At 37.0% G+C, this 26326-nt stretch overlaps 1 protein-coding gene across 5 annotated transcripts; it reads right to left on the bottom strand.

The window, feature by feature from the left end:
• On the bottom strand, positions 1-20432 carry LMBRD2 (LMBR1 domain containing 2). Of its 5 annotated transcripts, none has more exons than XM_029961572.1 (17): positions 19907-20428; positions 19371-19450; positions 17116-17211; positions 16113-16280; positions 15084-15294; positions 14713-14724; positions 13664-13777; positions 12884-13067; positions 11838-12046; positions 11061-11194; positions 10744-10849; positions 9923-10020; positions 8035-8138; positions 5827-5873; positions 4029-4131; positions 2043-2172; positions 1-344 (listed from the first exon to the last, which is right to left on the bottom strand). In XM_029961572.1, the coding sequence occupies exons 1-17, from the start codon at positions 20078-20080 to the stop codon at positions 284-286; spliced, it is 2031 nt and encodes a 676-aa protein (XP_029817432.1). In that variant the 5' UTR covers positions 20081-20428; the 3' UTR covers positions 1-283. The 5 variants fall into 5 exon arrangements, 4 of the variants coding, with proteins under 4 accessions (XP_029817432.1, XP_029817431.1, XP_017932803.1 ...); XM_029961571.1 differs by having other exon boundaries at positions 14650-14724; positions 19907-20427; XM_018077314.2 differs by having other exon boundaries at positions 11838-12019; positions 14650-14724; positions 19907-20426.
• Between the last annotated feature and the right edge of the window lie 5894 nt (positions 20433-26326).

Below are 26326 nucleotides of genomic sequence, written 5' to 3'. Positions count from 1 at the left end.
TACAGTTCCAGGTATATACAATTTATTAAATTAATAGTCTTCTCCTTTTCATCATGACACAAAAGCCCACACTGATGCACAACAGTATCTACAATAGAAGCAGCTTGTTCTTATCATAAGTGGTGAACTTATCATACACGTGCATTTCCAAAATTGTTCCTTCATATTTTTTTTTTAAACAGAAACAGTCTTTGATGGTTCAGTGATATATCACAAATACAGTATTTTCCAAGCAATGAGGAGGAGCTAGGCTTCCACTGAATTTTCTTTAGCATTGAGGAGCTTAGACATCATCAAATATTTTGCTTCGAGACATTGACAGGTATCTTCCACCAGGCTGGTACCTGCAGAATCAATTTTAAATATGAAAAAATATCACAGGAAATTAAAAAATAAAGACCCATGAAATAAAATAACTCTCACTACAATCTTAGTCCTTAACCGTCAGTGAATTAAGGACCTGAAGTTCTTCTGAATTATTGTTTCCATGAGAATTTGATAGACAGTCATTAAATTAAACATCATGTGACCAAGAAAAACAGTGATATGAATACTTAAAGAGAGAGTCTTAAAGAACTTTGTTTCCTGATCCAAAGGAAAAAAGTTAGATGTTTTGGTTGAACAGGACTTTCTTCTTAAAAAAACCCAACTAAACTAACAACTAAACAAACAACAAAAACCCAAAACATAAAAAACCCCAACCAAACAATGGCATCCAAAAAGTAGTTTGTGTGCTTATAAACAGAAGTCTACTAAAACCATTTGTGGCTTTTTTTGATTGGGTATGGTAGTTTTAGCTGAAAAATAATAAATTATAAGTTTTTATATGGGAATTTTAAATTATTTATATTAAATGGTTCTACACCAGAATGACCTAGATTAAAAAAAGCACCCATGCAATATTTTATTTGTTTCTTAAGTATGAGCAGAGCTAAGCAGTTATATAAGATACTCTATCAGTGAGGAAATTTGCTGTTGTGGTCACACCCACAGAATCTAAAAATTCTCTATTACAGAGAGCTACATAGTGCAGTCTTGTACTTTCTGTTCAGGAAGTTCACAGTTTAATTTAACAGTAGTTCCAAGATCTGATCCCCAGTTTTCTTTCTTGCAGCCTTTTATAATGGATTTTATACAGGAGAATCAAGTGCTTTCTGAAGCCTTGCAGGAAATTACAGAAAACCTTATGTTGTACCTATGTCTGTTGAGGAATACACCTAGTGCAGGTAGCTCTGTGTGCAGCTGCACGTTGTGTCCTGGACGGCAGGAAATGGGAGGAGCCCCAGGCAAGAGGCCATGACTCAACCCTTTGCACGGGGACCTGTGGCACCAGCCAGGTGACCGGACACTTGGAGACTCTGCAGGAGCCGAGGACTGAGCTGGTAGACCGCAGAGTATCGGGGGCACAGCCTGTGAGGGTATAAAAGCTCAGGGATTCCTTAGTTTGGGGCCCCTCCCCGGAGGTACAAACTCGAGCTATTCTGTCGCTGCACCATGATTAAATTACTTAAAGGAACCAGACATCTGGAACTCTGGTACAGGAAACTTGTGGCTGAGCTGGAAAGGGAAACTTAAAAACTTCTCTGACTGTGTGGGAGCGGGGTGTGCAGGGAGTGAAACAGGGCACCCGTAGAGTCACTGGAGCCACAGGCTGTGAAGGGGCTTCAGTCCCAGCAGTGAAAGTCTGGGGTGGTGAGAGTGTGATTGCCAGAGTGCCTCCTGAATAGTCATGAGAAGTTTCTTTAACAAACTGGTCCTTCGTCAGTTTTATATGAAGTATTTTTCAGATTACACCACTATACAAAGTTATATTCAAATCTTACTCTGATATTTCTAAGAACCTGAAAAACCTTTAGATTTTAATAGGTTCTAAAACAATTCCTGTACCATGGGGCAGAAGGAAGAAAGGAGAAGAGTTAGGAGAAATGATAAATTTAGTTTACCAAACTATTATTATGAAAACATTTGACGCAGTTGTCATAGGTCAGAAGACACAAGACATTAGTATCTTTTAATTGTAAATAACACGGAAGATTCCTCACCTTCCCGAGTCTGATTCAAGAGGGTCATCGTTAACAGAGTCTGCATTAAAATCCAAAGGTTCTGCATCCTGGAGGAGTTCTATTCTATCTCTTTCAGTCCTGCCATTTGATCGGGTATACTTTGATAGTGCTGAATAAATAAAAGGAAAGAAAGACACTTGTTTGCTCTGTGAACAGCTTGAAGACATCAAATTTAAAAGACTATATTAATAAATATCTCATCCAAAGTGAAAGTGCCATAATTTAGAGCAGATTCAATATTAAACCAAAGTTGCTCAAATTTATAGTATTTCAGTTTTGTACCTCCATAGAACACATGCAACTACAACTTTTCTCTTGCCCCTCAAATAGGATGAGATCTGCCTTGCAAAGACACAATGAAAATGAGAAACTACATGCAAACTTTACTTTTTAAATCAAACAATCATCCATTCATCTTCACAGCTTCAGGCTTTAAGTAAGCTAGCTGGAGGAATTTTTTTATTAACTTTTCTTTGTTTTTAAAGAGACAATCTCATGAATTAATGAAATATATTTGTTTTGCAGTTCAGTCTGCAACCTTCACTAGGAAAGTACCTATGGCTGGTTTTGGTGTTGGAATGCTACATATTCATATTAAAATACAATTTTGGTTAGTCTACCACTAAAAATCTGCGTTTCCAACTTTGTAAAGAGGAGGGGGAATCTACCAGCATTGCCTCAAAAGCATATTCAAAGCTTGCCTCCTCCTCCCCTTTTTCTTCCTTTTTCTTCAGTTTCATTTTACTTAATGTTAGCTTACAGGAGTACAAAAAAAAGATCAAAAATGCACAAAACCCCCACTAATACTCTCACAAATAAACTTTTGTGATGCTTTAAACTTCCAAAAATAAGTATTTTGCTAACAGACATTATTAAACAAAAATGTACCCACTTGCGTGGTATGTTATTGGTTTCACATAAGCTGGTCAACTGATTGCTCCGTTATTCCAGTGTGAGATAGCAATTTCCAAGTAGAAGAGATAAATTTTGTGATTTACAACACCCAACTTCACAACATAATTATTTTCTTTCCTGACAACTGCTACTCTAACTGCAATCATTATATATCCCATAAGACCAAGTTATTGGTCTGTCCTAGTCAGAACAGCTGGGACCGATTCATCTCTGGATGGGTGTAGCCCAAAACTGTGTATTCTATGGCCCTCCATGCCATTTCCCAGAAACTGTTGTCGGGGGGGGGCCTGCAAGGTGTGAGGGGGTGTTCCTGTCCTCATACCCTTTTATGGAATTCGCCGCTCTGAAGGAAGGACTGAACATCCTTTTATGGAATTCCCTGCTCTGAGGGAACGACTGACCATTCCTGCCTGAACTGGAGAATATATAAACCTGGAGTTTCAGAACCTTTCTACCACTCGTGGGATCCAGAGGAAGACTGCAGCTCACCGCTCTCAACCAGACTGAGACCACCACCCTCAACTGGACTGCAATCACCACTTTTGACCAGACTGCAACAGCTCTCCCACCAGCAGGTTTTTCCCCTCTCCCTTCACTTTGGACTCAGGGGGGGACCAAGGAACACCACTTTGTTCATGCCCCAGGGTGCTGGGTTATACATTTGGGGTTTGTGGGTTAAGACCAATTGTTTGTTTGTATAATTGTACTTATTGTATTATTTTAATAAATTGTTATTCTGACTTATAATCTCTCTTTTGAGTTAAGTTCATTTCCCCTGCTGGTTAACTTTTAAACCAGCACATGGTCTTAGAGTGGAGTCAGAATCTCCAATCTCAACTAGTTGAAGTGTTGGAGATGGAAAGAAACACAGCACTCTTTTCAGTGTCTTAATGGCAAGATGGAACTGTGCCACAGAAGTGGATGTATCAGCACATCACCTAACACAAAAAGGAATATATTTGAAACTAGTCACACAGCCAGTGTTGTGCAGACAAGATAGTAAAAGAAAACAAAACAAAACCAACCTCCCCCCAAACCCACAAAGCTTACGTCTATTGGCATTGGTCTCTGTGAAGCTGGATTCTTTTTGGTCTGTGTGGACAGCTCTGTTTCTAGTGGAATCGTCTCTATTTCCATATCGCTCCTTCCATTCCTGGAAAAAGACAACAAAAGAAAACATAAGTTGTGAGGATAAAGCAACACAACAAAGCATATGTGGGATCAAGGAATACCCAAGGTTCATAATTTAGAGCTAAATTAATCACAACAGATTATCAAAGCAATATTTTCAAAATGTTCTTGTACAGTATCTTGATACAGGAAGAATTTTTGCTTCATTTTAAACTCAAGATGTGTCTCTTCACTAAGCCAGTAACCATAACTGTTCTTCAGAAAAAAGATTTGCAGAAAACAAACTGCATCTCAAATCTGCACTCAAAGTCCACTCAACTCCCCTAAGTTATGGTGGGCACTGCTGCTTTTGTTGTTTACTACTTCCATCTAGTGGTAAAATGGAAACAGAACAGCACACAAAACCCCAAACATTTGGACAGGTCATGTTTATTAAGCTTGTTGTTCTGTTGTTTCCATTCTGACACCCTTTACATTGTAAACATTTTAGTATGAAGTATAAAGAAATACTAAAGAAGAAAATGTCTCGTGCTTTTTTAGGAGACAACTTCATGTCTCAATAGAAACATTTCTAATTACTCTTTTATATGTTTCAGTCCCATATTTAGATCCCAGATTACAGTCTGGTAAGAACTGGTATACTCAAAAGTTACTGATATAAAAAAAAAACCTAGTATAACTCAAAAGTTATGTCATATGTTACAATTCTAAACTCCAGAAGGATTAAACACTTTAATCAAGATCCAGTACAACATGACACTCTCAAAAGCTCCAAAAAATGAATATGCTACATTATTTATATGCTACACTATTTAATGCAAAATTCAAAATAACAGGTAACATCTGAAACTTGAGCTTGCTGTTTAACTAAAATTGTTGATGTCAGATCCTTTTAGTGTATACTAAATATATCATGCACTCACTGCTACTTTGTTTCACAACAAATTCAGGTTCTAAATTATGAGATGAGGGCAGAGGATCAGAAGAAAGGTCTGCACAGTACTGACTGTCATCAAGGATCAAAGTATACCCGAGCTTGAAAAGCCAAGAGGTTTTAGTTCCAGTATTATCTTGCAAGCATCCTTTCCATTTGTCTCTGTGACTTTCCATGTTAGATTCCAAATGTTATAAACTAATGAAAACCTAAAGCTTCACAAATCTTTCAGTTCGGTCTGCACACAAAATATGATTTGAAACAAACATTCTGGTTTTTTGTTCAGCAGTAACAGTATTATTTCTGTCTCCAATGTAATTACCTCCTCTGGAAAAAACCTGTGACAGTTACTTTCCAATAAACACGTAAAACAACAAGGTAAGTTTGGGAGGAGCACACAGTCCCCATTTTAGTGAACATGATGACACTGCAACTGCAGTTCTTTCAAGCAGAGCAGTATCAATGTAAGACACTGATAATAAGCCATTTCAGATTATTTGGCATCCTAGAATTCAGGAACCTTTTTAATATTTTTTACACCCATTGGCATACACCATAGCACACTGAGTAACAAGAGTATCTAAGTGGTGTCACTAAAATCATCCTCTTTAATTAACCTCCAACCAAGACTATTAAGCAAGATTCAACTGATCCCATCAATTATTTGGGACTACCTTTTTTGTGGAAGAGATTATGCTGAATTAAATAGCCATGGCAAATCCTATCAGATATTGCAGTATAATATTATTATTATTATTATTATTAGCTAAAACAATCTCATACCCTTCTTCTGTTTTCACCTTCTTCCTGCCTCTGTCGTTTTCTTTTCTCTATAAATAAAAAAACATTATTTGTCTGAGCTCCATAAAAGAAAATTCATTAGCAATATTTTTTTTTAAAGAAACAGTGAAAATCCAAAGTTAACTAGCAGGTTCTTATTGAAATAGACAACTCATACAACTAAACAAAAACAAAACAAAAAGCTGCTTGTCTATCATTATAGCGTTTCCAATCAAAATGAATTTGTGATGATGGTGTCTTGGGTCACAGCACAATATTTGGATACCAGCTGGCAAAGCAAAAAAAAAAAACCTCTAGAAGTAGCTGGGAAAAGTATAACATTATAAAAAACTTGAGCGGTGTTGACTTAAGATCTTGCTGAAGCTCTGTGAGGCCCAAAGTATGACCCCAATACTTTGTGGTCATATCTGCTATGAAGTTGAAAGTAGAACATCACAGTATCGAAGCAATCATAAACTTTTGTTTAGAGGAATGAGAAACATTCATCTTTCTCCAAAAAAAGAGAAATACTACTACTCTAAGTAAATCCAGGTTTCATTTTGCATAAACTACCAGAATAAAACTATTCCATAATATAACACTGTATCTTGAAATTTTAATTTCTAAGTATTTACTCAAGAACCACAATGGCTTTTAACAATTTTCAAGAAACCCTTTCAATAAAAATTAACTTAAAATAAAAAGCTTTCTAAACCAGCAGATAATTACAGCTCTACAACAACATGCTTTCTCTGATAAAACAGTTCACACAGCAAAAAAAACTTAAGGAAATGACTGAACTCATGCAGCTCTATCAACACACACAAAGAAAGATTAAAATGAGTTTGTTGATGATAAACACAATTTAGATGTTAACCATCCTTTATGAAACAAGTATCTGCTTAGAGCAGTAACATACTGTAAAATATTTAGAAATACCTAAAATTCAGATACTGGATGAATAAAACTGGTACTTCACTTTAGATATCAATGAAGTCCATAGCAACCACAGTCCTGTAGGTCTATTGCATTTTGTATTGTGGACTGCCTCAGTACAGTTTTCAAAATAATGTCAAAATAACGACAAGTTTTTTGTTTTTTTGCAAGGTTTCAGACAAATTTAATCCAAGAACATATAACGTGAAGAGGAAAAGGCCAAGGTAAACTTTAATGCCATTTTTGCCTAAGTCTTTAAGAGTAAGATCGGGTGTTGCCTGGGTACCAAGTCCCCTGTGGTGAAAGACAGAGATGGGGAGCAGAATAAAGCCCCCAGAATCCAAGGGAAATGGTCAGTGACCAGTGCTACTACTAAGCAGCTACACTGCTTACACACACACACGTCTATGGGGTCAGATGGGATCCATCCAAGGGCACTGAGGGAGCTGGTGGAAGTGGTCACCAAGCCACCTTCCTTTCAATTTTCACTTTGGTCACAACAACCCCCTGCAACACTACAGGACTGGGGCAGGGTGGTTGGAAAGAGAAGAGGTCCAGTGGAAAAGGATCTGAGGGTGTTGGTCGACAGCAGCTGAACATGGGCCAGAGTGTGCCCAAGTGGGCAAGAAGGCCAGTGGCATCCTGGCCTGTATCAGGAACTGAATGGCCAGCAGGACCAGGGAAGTGATTCCTCCCCTGTACTTGCCACTGGTGAGGCTGCACCTTGAGTGCTGTGTCCAGTTCTGGGCCCCTCAGTTTAGAAAAGATGTTGAGGTGGTGGAGCATGTCCAGAGAAGGGTAATGGAGCTGGGGAAAGGTCTGGAGCAAATGTCTAATGAGAAGACACTCAGAGAGCTGGGCATGTTTAGTCCAGAGAAAAGGAGGCTCAGGGATCGTGACCTTATAGCTCTCTACAATCACATGAAAGGAGAGTGTAGTGAGTTGGGGGTCAGTCACTCCTTCCAAGTAACAAACAACAAGACAAGAGGAAATGGCCTCAAGTTGTGCCAGGGGATGTTTAGTTTGGATACTAGGAAAAAATTCTTCACTGAACGGGTTGTCAAGCATTGGAACAGATTGCTGCAGGAAGTGGTGGAGTCACCATCCCCAGAGATATTTAAAAGACGTGCAGCACTTGGGGACATGGCTTAGTGGTGAACTTGGCAAGTGCTGGGTTCACAGTTGGACTCAATGATCTTCGAGGTCTTTTCCAACCTTGATGATTCAATGGTTCTATGATTTTGTAGGAAGACTATGATAGAGGACCTAATTTACCTCTTCTGATTAGCTCTTTTCCTTCATCAATCAAATCAGAAGTCATTTCACTATCCCCCATGAACTGCTGGAATCCCAAAAGATTCAAACAACGAGTTCCTAAGCTGATAAAACAAGAAGGAGAAGTAATTAATTTCCTTTGTTAATTTACAATGAACAGTTTAGATATATTACAATGCAAGATGTAAAACGAATTATTCAGAAAATTATGGACAATACAAGTAAAAAAGCAACACAGAAGAAAAGACAGATTCTTACACTAGCTGAGAAACCAGAAAATTCAGAACAGTGACACATTCCTAAATCCAACTGAAAATAATCCTATCCAAATAGAGAGATAAAAATGTATATAGTCAGAGAGTAGTGCAAATGATTTCACATAAGTCAATTGCTTAGGGGTTCTCAGATATAACAGAATTTATGATACATCATTGACTCTTCTTTGCCAGAAGACAATTACTATAAAAATTTTTCTTACTGTGATTTCTGTATTTTTGAAACAGTAATAACAAAGGAAAGTCTCCTTCACCTCAGGTTTCACTTAGGAGAAATGTGTGCCATACTCTTAAGCTGTAGGGATGCTGGCTGCCATTTTGGAGAGCCAGTAGGCAGCAGTCAGATAATAAGCTTGCTCCACCTTTTTTAAGCTAGTCCTGGAACTAGATAGCAGGAAACCACTTTCACCTTTTCAGCTTCACACCAGAGAACACAACTGCTGTTTTCATTATTATTTTCCTTTCTCCAAAGTATAATATCAATGTCATGCTCCAAATTGGCCTCATTGTATATTTATGCTCAAGTTTTTTTCTTATACTATCTGAACTTTAAGACTGCTGGATTAAACAGAGCTTACTTCAAGCTTTCCTTGACAGATTTTAATTAAGTCTTTATTTAATTAAACCTTGTGCATGTATCTGAATTAGCAGAGGTCACTAAAGCAACTTCCCCTCCTTTACTTTCTATTCTTCCTTTTCACCGTGGCATTCAAGATCCGGCATCATCATGGACAAGAAGTCACACAAACACTTTTCTCGTCATTGGCTTTCTGGTTTGATTTTTTGTTTTGTTTTGATGTTCACTTTTCCTTCACTTCTGTCACTTAAACAAAAAGTAAGCACGAAAAGCCCAGGTCCTTGTTATCTTACTGTCTATATGCATATCTGGATGCACACACAGTATTAATGGGAATTTGAGGCATTCACCTACATTGTATATGACTAAAAACATATACCTTGCTTCTGTCTGAAAGGTAATGCAAAATTGAAGAAATTAACATAAAAGTATCTGAGCAAGGTCAGACCGAAAGTATCCTGTCCCTTCTGTGGTCAAACCAGACATTTTGAAATATAAGGATAAAGCTAGCATGTAACAGTGTTTTCTACAATTACCCTTCCACCCTCCAACAAACTGCGGCTTAAGGAAACAAGATCAAATTGTTTAAACCAGTATGCTTTCAAATGAAAGTCTGGTAACACATCAGGAATTTTTTACGAGTCTGTTAGGAAGTTCAACACCTAAAATTTCTGCTAATGTTTCTTAGTTCATTAGAAAACCTTGCTGAAAACACAGCTTCCTCATGGTAATTTTAATCTCAAGCAGAATCTAGATGCCCCCAGGCTCCAAAGTTCTAAAAGATCACCCCTCAAAATCTAGGAATGAAGTTTAATGGGGAGAAAAACCCTCAAAACTCAGCTATGGTTTAACACAATCTATATTCTTAAAATGTACACACTTCACCTATATAAATAGCAATTTAATGATTTAGGTTTTGTATTTTTATTAATATGACACAAGTCAACTGCTGGAAAAGGAGTATTGAATGTCTTCCTGACTGATGAAACTAATCTTATTAAAGAAATGTGGAGAATCTATATTGCAAATAACTTACCTAAAGTATGTGGCAATACAGAGAATGACGACAAGCATTGGGTAGTATATATAGAATCCATCTGCAATGAAGGATAGCACTCTCATGGATCCCATTATCTAGGGAAAAAAATCCAAAAGAACAAGCTTTAATTAGCTATTATTCTATGTATGCCCATAAAGATTGTGCCACCTCACACAAACACACAATCCTTTACAGTTACTGAAACATAGGCATGTATTATCATCACAGATATGATTCAGACAGTTGATCCAGAGTCAGCAGATATAAAGGCCACCTCCAACAGTGTATCCATTCTGAGGTTCCTTGGGTGCTAGATTTTGTAAGTCTCACCTAGTTCAGAACAAGTGCAAATCTGATGGATTTTTTCATTTGCTGTGAAAGGAGTCTTAACACAACACTAAGAATCTAGTAAGTAGCAACAAGACGTAAGATGTGAGATGTTGCAACAGAAACCAGTTGTCCAATAAAAACAAACTCACTGGTTTTCAGTAGCAAGTTAGGTTTGCTCCCAATCTATAGAGAAGTCCTATATGCTAAATCCAATGGAAGCTAAAGCTACTAGGAAGTGAAGAACAGTCTGAACTCTAAAGTATAATATTTTACTTTCTTATGATAAAGAGACAAAACCTGAAAAAATTACCTATTTATGACTCCTGGAAATCATTACCAAACTCCTGGTCCACAACCAAGTATTTTTACGCCGTTTAATACTAGTAAAAAGATACTTGAGTATCTGAACCTTACTATAAGTATTTAAAAATACTTTGCCTATTCTCAAAACCATGTTGAAGGCTCTAAACCACATTTCCTGTACTTACAGATGTATAAGCAGTTGGTTGAGTGTTTTTGTGAGAGATTGTTGCATCCATATGGGTCAAGCCCAAAAAGTTCAAGCACAATGGTGGAGTAAGACGGCAAAATAACCTGCACAAATGCAAGAGGCAACAACATTTGAAAGAATTTCTTACATTAACTGCAAAATCATAACTGAATCTATCACTGAATAATGATATACTCATTAGGATTTATACCCATATAATTATAAATTAAAGAACATAAAGTTTCATGGACCTTTTCAATTGTGTATTTGATCGGAAATCTGCAAAATATATAAAAAAAAGTGGCACATACTCACATGCCACTGAAAAGGAGACTGTATGCATCTGTCTGATGATGTGAAGCTAAGTAATAATAGTTAAATACACGGATCCTGAAGACAGTAGAGTAAACACAGATACTTAGGAAAAAGATGGTAAGAAAACAGGCCATCTAGGGGAAAAAAAAAAGTTGTTGTTTGAATATAGAACTCTACTGAAGGTTTTAATGCGTTCAGCACGCAGTCTGTGCATGCAACAGGCTATCTCCAGTCTCAATTTTTAATTTTGAGATGAGACAATACCACCAGGTCTGAGAAGATTATCAGGAGTTTTTCTGACTAACTTAAATGGAGAATTGTAACATTCTCTCTATAAGCTAACACAGATGACCCTAGGAACATTTGTTCTGCTTCTTGTTATGTAAATAAAATTTCTGTAATTGCCTCAGTAGTTACTATGATTGATTTGACATTTCTTCTCACAAAAATGGGTCATCAGCAAATTCCTGTTTAGGAAAGAGAGATCACACACAGCTGATTAGACACAAAGTCTAATTAGCACCTAAGCTCCAAGCTAATGATTCAGAAATTACTCTACACATGATATTCAGCCTAGCTGGGTCATACCTTGACCTGGTATTGGAGAGCTTTAAGAAGTGGCAAAAGGCAGACTTCCTCCATAGAAACAAAGTTTGGTACAATATATGTAGAGACCTTCTGAAAGTTGACAGGTTAGTGCTAAATCTCTCTGACAGACTTTGTTACCATAACCATCCATCTGAAAATATTTTTGTCAAGTGATTGTCTCCAACTTACCTCTATGTATATATAATTATATGTCTTTTCTGCCAGCTGTATGAAAACTGCAAATAGCGATAGAACTGGTTTTGTACTGAAAAATGTGCACTCTGACCACACAACAATTACAGAGAATGTAGCCAGCACAACTGCAAGCACCCTGTAAAACCATGGTCGTAGAAGACATTCCCAGTACCACTCTGGAAAAAACAAACACACACACATATCCAGAATGGGTTAATTAAAATTACAAACCCAGAAATGGAACTTCCTCACAAGAGATGTTTTGAACTTCTTGCATGCCCACCCTTAAAATCAAGGCTGGAATCTATGGGGTCACACATTTAATTTCAGGGTTTTTCCAGTCCAGAGATCTGCTTCAGCGCTAAAGAATCCTATGCCCAGTTGAGGAAAACAGGGTGAGATTTGGGGAGGTAAATTTTGCAAACAGATTGAGGGGTGTGGGGTATGTAGAACAACTCTCCAGTTTTGGCCCAGATACTATCAGTGATTCACGTCTTGTTTGTTTATCTGTTACTCTCTCAGAAACAGAGCTTAGGCTATAAAATTTTATTGTCCTGCCCTGGAAATAACTCACTGCTAGTGCAACAAATTATATGTTAAAACATGATTAGGAGAAGATACTTTCTGAAAAGATGCACAAGCAGCCATATGTGCTAATATTTGGTCCATGACAGATGAAAAGTCTTTTCCTCTGCTTTACTGGAAGAGCAGTGCCACCTCAATAGATCAATAGATCCCACAAAATGTAGAAGGTAGCCACCATCCAATTGTTTAGAGTTGCTGTTTTCTTTCTTTTTCTAAGGCTTTACAGTTTGCTATTGCTTTATTACAACATGTAACCACTACTAAATGTGTAAATAAAATTTAAGCTTATGGTCAAGAGCATAAATTAGTAGCTATTCCATTACATACATGCATTAAGATTGTACACTTATTTCCCTCTACTGTAGCTGAACTTTTAACATAAAACAATTGGTTCTTCTTACAAAACAGTATCAGTTATGCCTTGACAGACTCAAAATCTGCAAGCCAGCACTTACCAACAGTTGGTGTGTAGAAATACTGAATAATTTTATTCTCTGGTTCCTGGGAATGAAAGGTATGAACAAACTGTCGTGTAGCACTTGTTTCATTTTTTGCCACATCTTCTAGGTAAAATGCTTGCTCTAAAAGAATTTGCCACTGGACCTGTGTACGACGGTGTCTCTGTACTGAATAGATCACCTACAATAAATTGCAGGAAATTAGGGTTACAACGTACTTATTTCAAGAAATGAGAAAAGAGCCTTGCAAAATCCCTCAAAAATGTGTACACTGCAGAATTACAAAAACTAACTTGGTATATTCACAAAAGTGGGCAGTTAATTCTCTAAATACATAAATCACAGAAGAACTACATACTGGAGTCCTGAGTTCTGCAGTACTTTTATCACAATCCATCTGTGGCAGAAACAGACTACTTTTTCCAACATATGACTTTATTTTTGCATTTTAGTATGTATCAAGTTTTTACTATAATTTCTTTTTCAGAATGCACTGTCAATCACTTGCAAAGTCATTACAAGGCTTACTCACAGACAGCTAAAACACTATCAAGATAAAACACAAAAAGCACACTTTTTAAATCATCCAGAACTTTGATCACTTGGGATATTAAACTTCTGTGTTTTCTATCACCAAGAAAAGTTTCTGTTAAGTAGCATTCCCAAAACCCACTATACTTAGCAATTCAGGTAAAGTGCATTGAAAATCTTTGTCTGGCTATCGTTTACTCTCATTACATCAGGGTAAGTGAGGTATTCTCTCATTTATTAATATACCTGCTTGTGAAGTTTGACCAGACTTTTCTCACTTGGATAACTGTTCTGTCTTTCATCAAAATCTTCATAATCATCCATGTTCCTACCCATTCTTTCCTGGTACTCAGTAGGACACTGGAAGGAAAAGGGAAAATGAACTGGAAGATGAGTAGCAAGTGCTCTTTGTTAATTATTAGTAAATGTTTGGGGCATTTTTTCATGCAACTGAAAAGCTCACTCTAAGCATACACTTTTCTCTTTCTAAAATACTATGTGCATCAAAATACAACTAATAATTACGTACATCATAAGAAAGGATTTCACAAAGAAACTCAGAAGATGTGATGCCTTAAGCCCCTAATGTTTTTGGTTTTTTTTATTTAAGACTTGTAAATTTTATAGGAAGGTTTTAAAAGCAGAAACCCCTCTGTCCCTTGTTCCTTTCCCTTGTTTACACATTCCCTAACCCTTTTACCCCATTCTATGCCTTCTATATCAACCTACCCCTGAATCCAGTAGCAGTGTTTAGTCTTTTGTCAAGGTAAAGGCCTAGACTGTTTGGAGAACAGCGTATCAGGGCCTAAACCACAGAGTACGGTCAAAAACTAGGTAACAATATACCCTTTTACTCTGATGAAGCTGAAGATGATGAAGTAGGTGGTCCCAAAAAGACCCCAGACTCAATTCTCAGGGGGAGGGTCCGGGGCGGTCCAGAGGAAGGGCCAAAGGGTGGACACATCTGGGATTGGATGGATAATGTTATAAAATGTAACCTCTCGGGCATGGCCTGGCGTGCGTCTATATCACCTATTGCCTTGGCAAATAAACCCTTTCTTATCTCACCCCTAATTAACTGCTCCGGAGATTTTTTCAGAACCAAAATACACCGGCAACAGATGCCAGATAGAGATTTTATATCAAGAGAGAAAGAAAATAATGTACAAGTACATGCAGGAAGCATGAGTTCCTAATTGAATAATTACAGCTGAAGATGAGCAATTTGTTACCTTTTTCAGTATTGTATCAACACATTTTCTCAAGGGGTGGTTATATTTGATACTCTCACTTACTTTACGAACTTCCTATTGAGGAAAAAAAATACAGAGTAGTGTAATTGTATTAAATTAAAAATTTAAATACAATAAATTTTTAAATGGTCAAATAAGAGTTGCAGCCCTCCCAATGGAAAAGACAGCCATCAAAGTTTAAAAAAAATACAGCTCTGTAAAAGCCATAGCTTTACTAGATCTAATAAAAGATAAGGAAGTATTTATGAACAACACATATGTCTGTTTTTTTTTAAAAAACCAAAATGCTAGTGTGCAAACGTTACAAATGTATGGAGGATTGTTTTCTAATGCCACAAGTGTCCAACACCAGGAAATTCAGAGCGTATTAACAGCACCCTTCACTTATTTCATAGTGAAAGCTAGTTACTTACCTCCATAATGTCCTCTAAATTCTCCTCTGCGTCTGCTTTCTCAGTCATCAGTTTGGCAGCTTTGAAATAAGTCTTCATGAGCAGATAACCCCTCTTAGCCCCATTCCAGTGAGAACGGGGGATTTCCACCAAACCATAACCCAAAAGCAACACAAGAAGAAAGAGACCCCATGTGTTTGCAGCAGCTATCCCAATAGTCTGAAGTTGGTTCCTAAGGAAAAAAAAAACAACAACAAAACAATTTAAACCAAACAACAACAACAAAAAAACCCCAACCCAACCCAACCCAAACCAACCAATACAGCTTTCAAGTTTACAGCCATAGACTTAGTATCACCTATAACTTTTGCCTAGAGCCCGTCTGCTGTTTAGTCATATTTAAAGTTCCCATAATTTTTCTGTATCTCACATGTTTCTGACTCCCCTCAGGAAGGAAATAAAAAATGCTTGTTCTCAAAGGAATATGTTAGTTTAGAAAACAACATGAACTTCATAAAATATTGAAAATGAGGTCAAAACCCCACAATGACACTCACTATGGGAAACAGCCTCAGGACCTGCAATTTGTATTCAGAATATTGTATTCAGAAATTTGTATTCCATCTAGTATAGAAGACCACTAGCAATGTTATAAATGCCAATTATTTTAACCTTCCTTACCAACTTTAAATAGTCCACAGCAGACAGAAGTGCTACACAGAAAATACTGACTTTTGAAATATGTTATTCTGAAAACACTGATTGTTTCTGCACTAACTGTGCGAATGTGTTTGTAAGGAGAAAAAAACCCCATTGCAAATGCAAGAGGATTCCTCTGCCGTACATATCAAAGTCGGAAAACCAGGAGACAAATTTCTATAAATAGTCAAAAAAGCACTTCTCATATAAAAATTTAACTTTCCAACTGCCTAGCAAAAAATCAAATCAACTAAAACTGTTTTTTAAAAAAAAGTTTAATTTCATCTACAGAAGAGGTTATCAATGACAATTATGTAAGAACTCATGCAAGAGCTTACAACATTATCTTACCACTGTAAATTGAAGTTTGGGTTTACAGCCACATATATTAAAAACGCCCCAAAAATCAGCAAGTAAGTGCCATAATATATTGCATTCTCGATCAACGCAGTTTTAATCTTTCCAGTAATGGAGAACCCCCCTGATCTTGCATATGACTGCATGAAAGGTAGCAGAATCCTGGGAGAAAAGCAAACAAAACCAAACCACATCAGCCAAACAGACAAAAAAAACCCCCCAAACCAAACAGAAAACCACCACCACCAATAACAAAACAAAAAACCCAACTAAAACAATAAACCAACCCCCCCCCCAAAAGTACTACAGCAGTGGGAGGATGCTAAGGCTCCCAATCTTCTAAGAAATTAGCTATTATATGTTTTCATTCTAGAGGTACCTGTCTGATGGCAAATCTTAACCAAGATGCAGATAAAAGCAATACAGTCACCTTTACTACAAAAAACCTGTGATAACTAAGAACTGACTACCAGCCCTGATATTCTTGACAGAACTACAAAAATAATTATTTAGTGACAAGTTGAACAGTAAGCACAAATTAATCTAACTCGAAAGCACAGACAATCTTTTTTCTGTAGCTGTACCTACAGCTTTATATAGTATATCCAATAAAACAAAATAATTTACAGTATTACTTACAAATTACCTAGCTTATTCGTGAAATTGTTTTGGTATCTGGTTGCCTTAAACCTTTTTTTTCAGACAACCTATCCATAAACACATCTATGTGTAAATTTCTCAGTTTCAACTACAAAAGTGAACCAAAAGTAAATGGTTACCACGTGAAATTTGCTTCTACAACACCAAGGAAAAAAAGAGTATGCTCAATTTAGTACTGTAATTATGGAAATTCCAGTGTTAGCAAATAATATATGATTTAGGAGCTCTTTGCAATAGTGATACACATTCGTAAAGAATATGCTATGACTGTTAAGATGTTGCATTTAGAAATTATAACTGTATCATGGTCTTATTCATATTCTTTTGCCTTACTTACCAAGTTAGAAACTGAGACGTCCAATACACAACACGCCAGAAAATTGGCATAATTCCATTAGGAATATAACTCCAAGGTTTGAAACATTTTTGTTTGCTGTAACAATGTAACAAAGCAAATTGTTAATTGTAGAGCCAAGAGTATAAAAACATTTTCTATGAATTCCCTATCTAGAAAGGTCTCTGAAAATAGCAGAAAAATAATGCAATACTATTTGAATAAGGAGTTAATGATTAACTACCTCAAAAAGAAATAAACTGAATCACCAGTTAAAAATAAATATTGTTTTCCTAACTTCAAATAACCTATCTGGATAAGAAAGCTTTCTTAGAGAAAACAACAGAAGCTCAAAGATTGCAGAGGAATATTCAATCAAGCAATTTATAAGGTTATAATTTTTCTTTTTGGGCAGAAATTACTTCAGGTAAATCAAAAACATTTCTGAAGACAGAAGACCATTCAATTTAGTTAGCTCTGCAGGTTTTTAAAAAATATCTAAGGACCTCATCACCTAGAGCATTCAGTGGTACAAAAAGTGTATTAGTTGTTTCTTCTGCTACCCAGCTGGGTTCAGTCAGTCTTACACAAATTTTGATTTGCTAAGCCAGGAGTTTTCTAACAGGTAGTATTTGCTTCAGAAGACCAGAAAAGCCACAGGAGCCTTTTTATTAACAAAAAAAAAAAAAAAGAAAAAAAGCTAAAGTATCCCTCTGCACTACGACACTTTTCACACACTTGTCTGGGTAATTAAGGAATGATGAGTCAAGGAGCAATAAAGTCAATTAAGACAGAACTCCCTAATGATAAATAATTGGTGTTTTCCAGAGTCAAACTAGTTAAGCCTGAGTTGTAAAATTTTATGGGCACAGCCTAAATATTTTCAAAACTATCAAATTATGATAGAATGACAGGTAGTATGACTAAAGGTTTCTCCACCTGTCCCCTGAAGACAGGCTAAGAGAGCTGGGGTTGTTCAGCCTGGAGAAGAGAAGGCTCCAGGGAGACCTTATAGCACCTTCCAGTAACTAAAGGGGGGGTTATAAAAAGGAGGGAGAGGGACCTTTTATATGGGCAGAGAGTGACAGGACAAGAGGCAATGGTTTTAAACTGAGAGAGGTCAGGTTTAAATTAGATACTAGGAAGAAATTCCTTACTGTAAGAGTGGTGAGACACTGTCACAGGCTGCCCACAGAACCTGTGGATGCCCCATACCTGGAAGTGTTCAAGGGTGCGCTGGATGGGGCTTTAAGCAACCTGGTCTAGTGGAAGGTGTCCACAGTGAGGAGGCTGGAACTGATCTTTAAGGTCCCTTCAAAAGCATTCTATGATTCTATGAAAAAGGTTTGTCTGAAGCTACAGGTAAATTGAAAGGTAACTGAATAGTTTTCAAGGTGGGTATTTGCTTAGCTATGTTTAATTAACATACACTGGGTGGTCGTAAGTAAATATTGTAATATTGTGCCAGTGAGTCTATCATTTCACTGTTCTTCCATGGATATACAACATCCAGACAGCCTCCGCTTTGGGGTAACAAACCTGGAAATACTTTGCATGGACATATCAACTGACATCTTAAAGGCTCTGATCATCTCAGATAACTACACTGCACACATCTACAGCGTGGGGAAATAGCCAGTGGAGGCTGAAGAATTAGTGGTCACGGAAAGAGCGAGCCCACATTCATCTACATTCACCATGTTTTGGGGATTACTTTTTTCCTACCAGGAGACAACAAAGCAGGTTATCATTACTTTGGTAGAATACAGTGAATTTCAGATAACTCCAATTACTATATATATATGTAATTATAATAAGCAACTAGATATGCTGCTTACGTATCAGACAGGTCTCTTAATTTCATTCATAAGGCATAAAATTACATTTTTCGGGTTTAAAGTCTAAGACTGTGAAGGATAGATAAGCATTCACCAACGTGTCTCCTCATAAGCAAGACTGCTCAAAATGCTTAGTTCTATTGCTTTAACAAAAAGAAAAAAAAAATCTAGTATGATAAAAAAACAATAGTTGGGTAATCAGTCAGAACTACTATATAATTACTCCCAACATATACAGATGCACTTTTCTGCACCTCTTTCCTCACCTTCCTGTATGCTTACAACCTTCAAATGTTGCATCATCCAGATAACACTTGTTTATTAGTCTTAAAAACCCAATACACTCCAATCAATTAAAAAAAGAAAATCATAAAATACTTATTTAAAAACAGTCTGAAGAAAAAAAAAGGTAGCTCATACCTTGGAGCAAGAGTAACGTAAGAGCCATTACTTTCTGCAGGACTGGAGTTAACAGCAAGTTTGCATCGATTATAAATAGTCTAAAAGACAATTCATTTTGCATTAATGACCAAAAAGGTACAGCATTTTTTTAAAAATAACAAGTCCCATTTTTAAAGACATTCCATGTGTTCCAGGTTTATATTTGGAAGCAATTATACTAATAAATACTCAAAACAACATGCAATCTGCATGTAAGTAAAAAGCTGAAAGTGCCTTTATGCTGCCTACACAGATAAAAAAAAAATTGTTATTAACAAATAACAAAATTTTAATATGTTTGAAATAGATTTTTTTATCTGATGAGATCAACAAACAGTAAAATTAATTGTAACCACAGACACTGTCACGCATAAAGATAACAAATGTTTAATTTAATAAGATACTACACAGAAAATTTCTTTGCTGTTTAAGAGATTGTCTTTTGGAAATAGTAATCTAAAAAAATACCATACACATTTCATGCAACTAGGCAGAAAGTCTTTCACGTTTCTTACCGTACTGACATCCAGAGGCAGTATAAACACAATAAGGAAGCAGAGATACCACGCCAACAATGTGGCTATGATCACAAGCCTATGCTGTTTCCTGAAGTCCCCATACCGATGAAGTAGGAATAAGGCCAGAAAAAAGACAAACACTATCTCAAGGCCCAGCGCTGCACCACTCATTGTTGAACGACTGCTCCAGCCACACAGCGCAGCTCACTGGAGAAAGGAGATCAGAACTGTAAGACAAAAAGACATGGAACTACACTAAAATCTCTGGAATAAAGTTAGGCAGAAAAGAGTTGCTCGGTGGATATTTTAAAACATATCAGCAGAATTTTTGTATTTCACATGACTGGAACTCTGGTCAGATGTAGGTCAAGATTTTCAGCAAGGTGCTCTGAAGTCCTCCACAGAAACCAAAATATCATGTCATTCCAATGTTGTCATTTCTAGCAATGTATCAGGAGAACTCCTGTTCATCATCTTGATATATAACAGATCCAGAAGTCAAATCTCTGTCCTTGAACAGACTACTAGCCTATCTTTAAGTCCAGTATAAATTTCAAGAGGAAAACTTATTCTGCTCTTTTTCTCCCCTTTAGAAGTAATCAACTAACTTGGACAAAGGGTTAAACGTTTAAATTAAATGTTTCTGAAAAGCTAATGAACAACTTTTTTAATGAACCATACCTCAACTACACATTTAAATTCTTTAGGTCAGAGTTAACAGAGCATAAAAATGCAGCAAATTATGTGTTAGCTTACTTGTGATGTACCTCTTTTAGGTTTGAAATGTCAAGACTTCAGTTCACCTTCCTAGACCTCTTTGTTCATCTTCAGAAAAACAAAGGTGTCAACTCATTTGGTATTAGTCCTGCCACGATACATTTTTGCTTTGCTCATCTTTCTATGTTTAGCTCCCCCGTTACAGTCTGGACTGCTAAGAGTGCCTAAAAACTTCATACATTTCCATACAGACATGCTATTATCAAAGGGACAGTGAGCTGCACAAATCTATTACAGAACATTTCACTGACTTGTTACCTCATTAGTCAAACTGCTTCAGACCTTTTTAATAAGCATCATTTTACCACAGGCATCTCAAACATTATTAAAAAAAAAAAAGTTTATTACTGTGGCCAGTCTTTCTTCTCCATCAAGATTACCATTTCAGCTGGTTTGATTTAAGGGAAATAGTTTTTGAAATGGCTTCCCCACGGTTAGACTTTCAGTACTTTCACTTTTCTGGATATTTAAAAGAAATGCCACTGCTAAAATTTCCCTTGATTTACTTTTAAATACCTTCATAATTTGGTAAAGTGAATCATTTCTTTTACTAATTTCTCAGTATACTGCTCAAGCAGATTCGTTAGGCATGAGGGCACTAAGCAGTGAAAACTGTCCTATTTGCACTAAAAAAATTCCAAACTTTGTGATGCCATTACTTCCTGGAGGACACACAGGACAATTACTCTGTGATTTTGTTTTCCCCCAATAATTTGTTTCTTCACATTTTCTACTTTCACATTTGAATTTTAAACAGTAAGAGCAGTCTGTTTCCTCCATATCAGCACAAAGAGGATCTCATATTCTGAAAATAACTCGAGTAATCCTTCTGTTTTTCGTCAAAGATGCACACACTTTTTATTTTCTGCCTTTCATCAAACATGTTTATCAAATTATTGACATTTCTGTCAGGCCAAAGCATCCCCTTACTACCTCTCTGTACTACATTTTGGCTAGATATTTTGTAAATCATGAGCCCAAGATATCTAATCTATTTCTCAATCACTTATTCTAAGAAAGCCCTTATCTATTCTATCGTACCATTCTTGTTTCCTCAGAAAACAGTCTTCTGTATTTATAGTATTGCAGCAAATTCTACAAAAATAAAAATACAAAGCAATTATGTATCGACTTCATTAAGGCAGTGCTATCTGACATGTAGCTTTGGGTGCCCATTATAGCCACACCTTTGCTACGTAAAGAAAAGAAATTATACGGCATACACTTTATTAGTCATGAAGTTTTACTACAGTGACACCTAAAAAACTGCTATCAAAACAGAGGGTGAAAAGTTTTTGTGCAAGATGCTGCACTTGGCTACTACCACGAGGGAACTTCCAGAAGTACTATAAAAATGCACTGGATAAGCTAAAACAAAGAGGGAATTGAGTCCTAGCACAACTTAATTTGCTTTCAAAGACAGAAGTGGATTTACAGTTATCAGTAATCTACATCTTTATGTTTGTCTTTGTGATTTTGATCTAAAAACACAAAATGAAAGGCCTATTTTTTTTACAAGAGTGCGATTAGTAACAGTTATTTTGAATTAATGTAAACACAAACAGTTTAAATTTTTAGATAGAAACAACTTAAAACTAGCTCTCCACACAAATAGATTAAATGGAAAAAAGTCCACAAAATGAGAAATGTAATGCTTGAGAGGAGTTCTTCCTGTGAACTAAATCCAGCCTAACAGAGCAGACACATTCAGGACCTGTGCTACTAGAATCAGACCTTAAAATACAGTATTGTAGGCTATAAAGCCATGTCTTCCTGTGGAAAGCAGCATTTGCCTCTGAACCTGGTTGTTAGCTAAAGAAAGGTAAGCTCCTTACCCATCATTCTGTTTCTTCACTTTATTTAGACAGCCTTCTCACTGTTAGCACACAGCTCCCTAGTAACCCTCTAGCTGAAATTCCTGAATCTCTAAAAAATGTTCTCCTGAGACAAATAACTACTTTCAGAAGAGTTCTCTTGTATTGCACAACCTTAAATGACTTAGAAGATGCTCCTATTAAAGTAATGACAAAGTAACACAATCCCTCACTATGAATGAAGGAGTATTTATTGGCACACTCCGTTTCCAAAGAACCAGGCAACTACATATTAATACAAATAAGACCAAAGGCTGAAACTCTCGTACTGGAAGTGCACCTTAACCAAAAAAAGACAAGGACATTCTCTTGTGTTGGTGGTTTTCTTGCTTCATTTCAGACACAGACCAAATCAGTAAACTTTTTAAGTTTACTTTTTAAACTACTTAAGTTTAAGCATTGGGAAGGGCTCAGTTCAGACTTAATTCTCGTGGAGACTCCCTACTACCAACAGTATTAAATTACTCTGCCAACTTCAAGACTAACCACACTCATGACCATCTACATTACAAATGAACTACTCTGCCTGGTACAGAAATACTCAAGTTACTGAATGAAACCGCAGAGAATGAAAAAACCCACACTTTCTTACAGCTTTTACATAGCACCAAATTTATCAAAGACATTCCAATATTATATTCTTAAAGAAGGGATAAAAAGAGAAGAGCATATCTGTGACAAAAGGACGTTGGTCCCACAAAAGTGGATTCCAATACCCCTTTAGTCAGAAATTCCAGACCAGATTGTACCTCAGTTGTTTGGGTTTTTTCAAACTTCGCAGGAAAACATTTTACCAGCAGACTGTTCCTTTTGTAGACTAATGTAATTGGTGCTTCAATCCTTCCCAGTCAGCCTACTATCACACTTTCTGCAAATTTCTCACTGCTGCCCTTGACACTCTACCCACTTCCTTCTACAAGGATCAGGAACTGCCTCCCCCCCCCCAGTCTCCCAGCTAATGCCTGAGAAGGCCTGAACTGAGGGCAAATATTGCTTCACATGTCTTACTGAGAAGCATAAATAGAACTAAAACTGTGAGTGATATTCCCTTCACAGATTCAGCTTATTATTCTTTTCCTCCAAGGATAATGATACTGTTCTCTATCATGTATTTCTGTAGCTGATTGCTCCTGCTTAAGCACAAACACAAAACTCCGCTCATTGCACCCATTCCCTTCTCACAAGTTTCTGAATCTTTAAGGCATTTTGATTTCCATTACCACACTCAAAAAGACTTGAAAATTTCTCCTAGTTTTGTGCCGCCTTAAGTTTTAATCATCACACTATTTCATCAGGAAAACTGCGAAAACCATGAAGAGTAGTTGACAAAGGACTGGCCTTCTTAGTCACAACAGTAGCTCTTCCCAGCTTTCCTTCCCAAGTAAAAATATCCTAAGGAACAGAATCAAAAGTCCTATTAAGCCAAATGTAAGACATCAACTGATCCTCTCACTGACAGCAGGTCTATCAGTCATCGCTGAAATAAATTAGATAATTTCAATAATTGACAAACTGATGCTGACTTTCACTCAGCTATTACATTCTAGATGCTTACAAATAGCTTTTGTGACAGATTTTTTTTCAGGAATTCAAAAAGCAGCAGAGGAGTCTGCCAATCTATAGCTTTCTCTGTCCTTCAAATATTAGTAATAAGGACAGCCACCATACTTCTGGTTTTCTTATCTTTGGTACCTCAGCCATTTCTAGACTACTACAGACTTTTTTTCTTGAAGTATTGTCAAATAGAGCTCAAATAGATCTGGAAAAGTTACATTTCTAGACATCCTGGATATTTCAGTTGAAACAGCAGGATGCCCAACACCTGTGTTTGGAAGCCTGCCCTACTCTGCAAAATGATGCTGTTAAGAACTGTAAAGAAAGACTTCACTTTACAGACATGATTAAAACTTTGGGACTGATAGAACTGCCCCACTCAAAGAGCCCCTGACACTTCCATCTTTAAACAACAAAGTGGGCTAATTTCAGGACTTCACATTTCAGGACTCAAAATAAAAATGATCTCTTCAGCCATTTTTATATCTAAGTTTACTTAGAGTGCTATGGGGATTTCTTTTTTGTTTGGTTTAAGGTTTGGGGGAGGTTGGGTTTGTAGTTTTTTGGAGGTTTTTTGTTTATTTCATTATTACACATTGGCCCTTGCAGCTTGGGGAAATAGGAAGTATTTATTTATAAGCAGACAACAGTCAAAGAGCTGCTTTATCTCAGCACAGTGAGAAAACTGTCTAAAGAAAGAAAATAGCCACAAACTGCCTAAGAAAACTGACCAAAGAACTTATCTGCTTGCATTATATCAGAGAAACAACCTCTGAGATTAATCAAGAATGCAATTTGCATGGCTTTGTTCTTCCAAGAAACTCTAGTCAGTCTGTGTACTGACCGGTATTTTATTAGTACCTGTCAGTTTAACTAGCTTGTAATGAAGCAAAAATTTAAACTGACTAAACAGTTAATTGACAATCAATAAATATCAATATTTAGGAAAAAAAGTTTTCTATCCTCTGACAAGAAAAAAAATAATAAAATGCTGTGCTGATACCACTCAAAATAGTGCTAATCTCTGGTATGGTGGGAGACCAGATTCTCCACAGAAGCACTAAATAAAAGACAAATTCTTGACCAAAGAACATTAAGATTTTTGTGTTCAAATGCAAGCAGGGACCATCAGCATAAAACCATAGGAAGCTTATTTACTTTACATAGCACTGCCCTGCCCTCTACTAAAGGATCACTAAGGTTGGAAAAGACCTCCAAGATCATCGAGTCCAACCTTTAATATATTAAGTACCACAGAGACTGATGCTTTTAAAGGGTTTAGGGAAGTACTCTGCAAATAACACATTGAAGAAAATAACTTGCTTATCAGAGGAACTAAAATAGAATCAGACACAAACGCTGTGCAGATGCAATCAGAATCTAAAAAAAGAATAGAAATCGCTACCTGGGCTACCACGCTAATGCACTCACACAAAGCAGGTGTCAGTAAGGCAGTCACATGACTACTGCTCCAACGCTGCAGTCAGGCAAACAGACTGTCTGGTAACTCCGAGGTTGTAAAAAATAATTGCATTTTATCCCTTTCAGCAAAACCATCTTTCGATTTCCCAGACATTAACGGAGAAAAGTGACGTGATTCACACAGAAAAAAGAGGCTGCAGGAAACGTGAAATAAATACAGCTGCCTTTTTTTTTTTTTTACTAAAACCCCACCTCTTTTTCATTTGGTTATCTGCTTCAATAACCTTTGAACAACTGTTCCGTGACTTCAACTAAAACTGGAAGCGGCTAAAAAAATAATTTTTTAAGATTATATTAATGTCAATTTGAGACACATCATCCTCTGTATCCGACTTAATAGCTGTGTACTATTCGCCACGGGTTGTACCACCATCCCCAGTTTTACCGGCACGTCTCTCCATCGTTATGCAGTAAACAAAGGACAGTATTTGCAAGCAGCCCTAAGAGCGGGCGTTTAGGATTAGTCTTCCATCCCCAATCAATTTCAAAACAAGTAGTTTCGGAAGCGCAGCACTGCCGAAAGACAGGCTGGTATAAGGGCTGCGGGATTTAAACGCGCGTGGCTGGGGACGGGACCAGCGAATACGGGCAGCTCCAGGTCTTCCCAGAGAACACCCTTCGAGGGGAGATGCGCGATCCCGGCGCTCACGCCAGGCCATCCCTGCCAGGGCCGGGTGTGCACAGGCCTGTGCGGCACAGACCGGGCTCACACGCGGCACCGGCACGGACG

The sequence above is a fragment of the Manacus vitellinus genome, unplaced genomic scaffold (assembly GCF_001715985.3).
Source record: "Manacus vitellinus isolate BGI_N305 unplaced genomic scaffold, ASM171598v3 scaffold_36_pilon, whole genome shotgun sequence".
In the NCBI taxonomy this organism is placed as follows: Eukaryota; Metazoa; Chordata; class Aves; order Passeriformes; family Pipridae; genus Manacus; species Manacus vitellinus.
The sequence above is the reverse complement of the archived record's forward strand: the minus strand, read 5'-3'. Positions and strand labels throughout refer to the sequence as shown.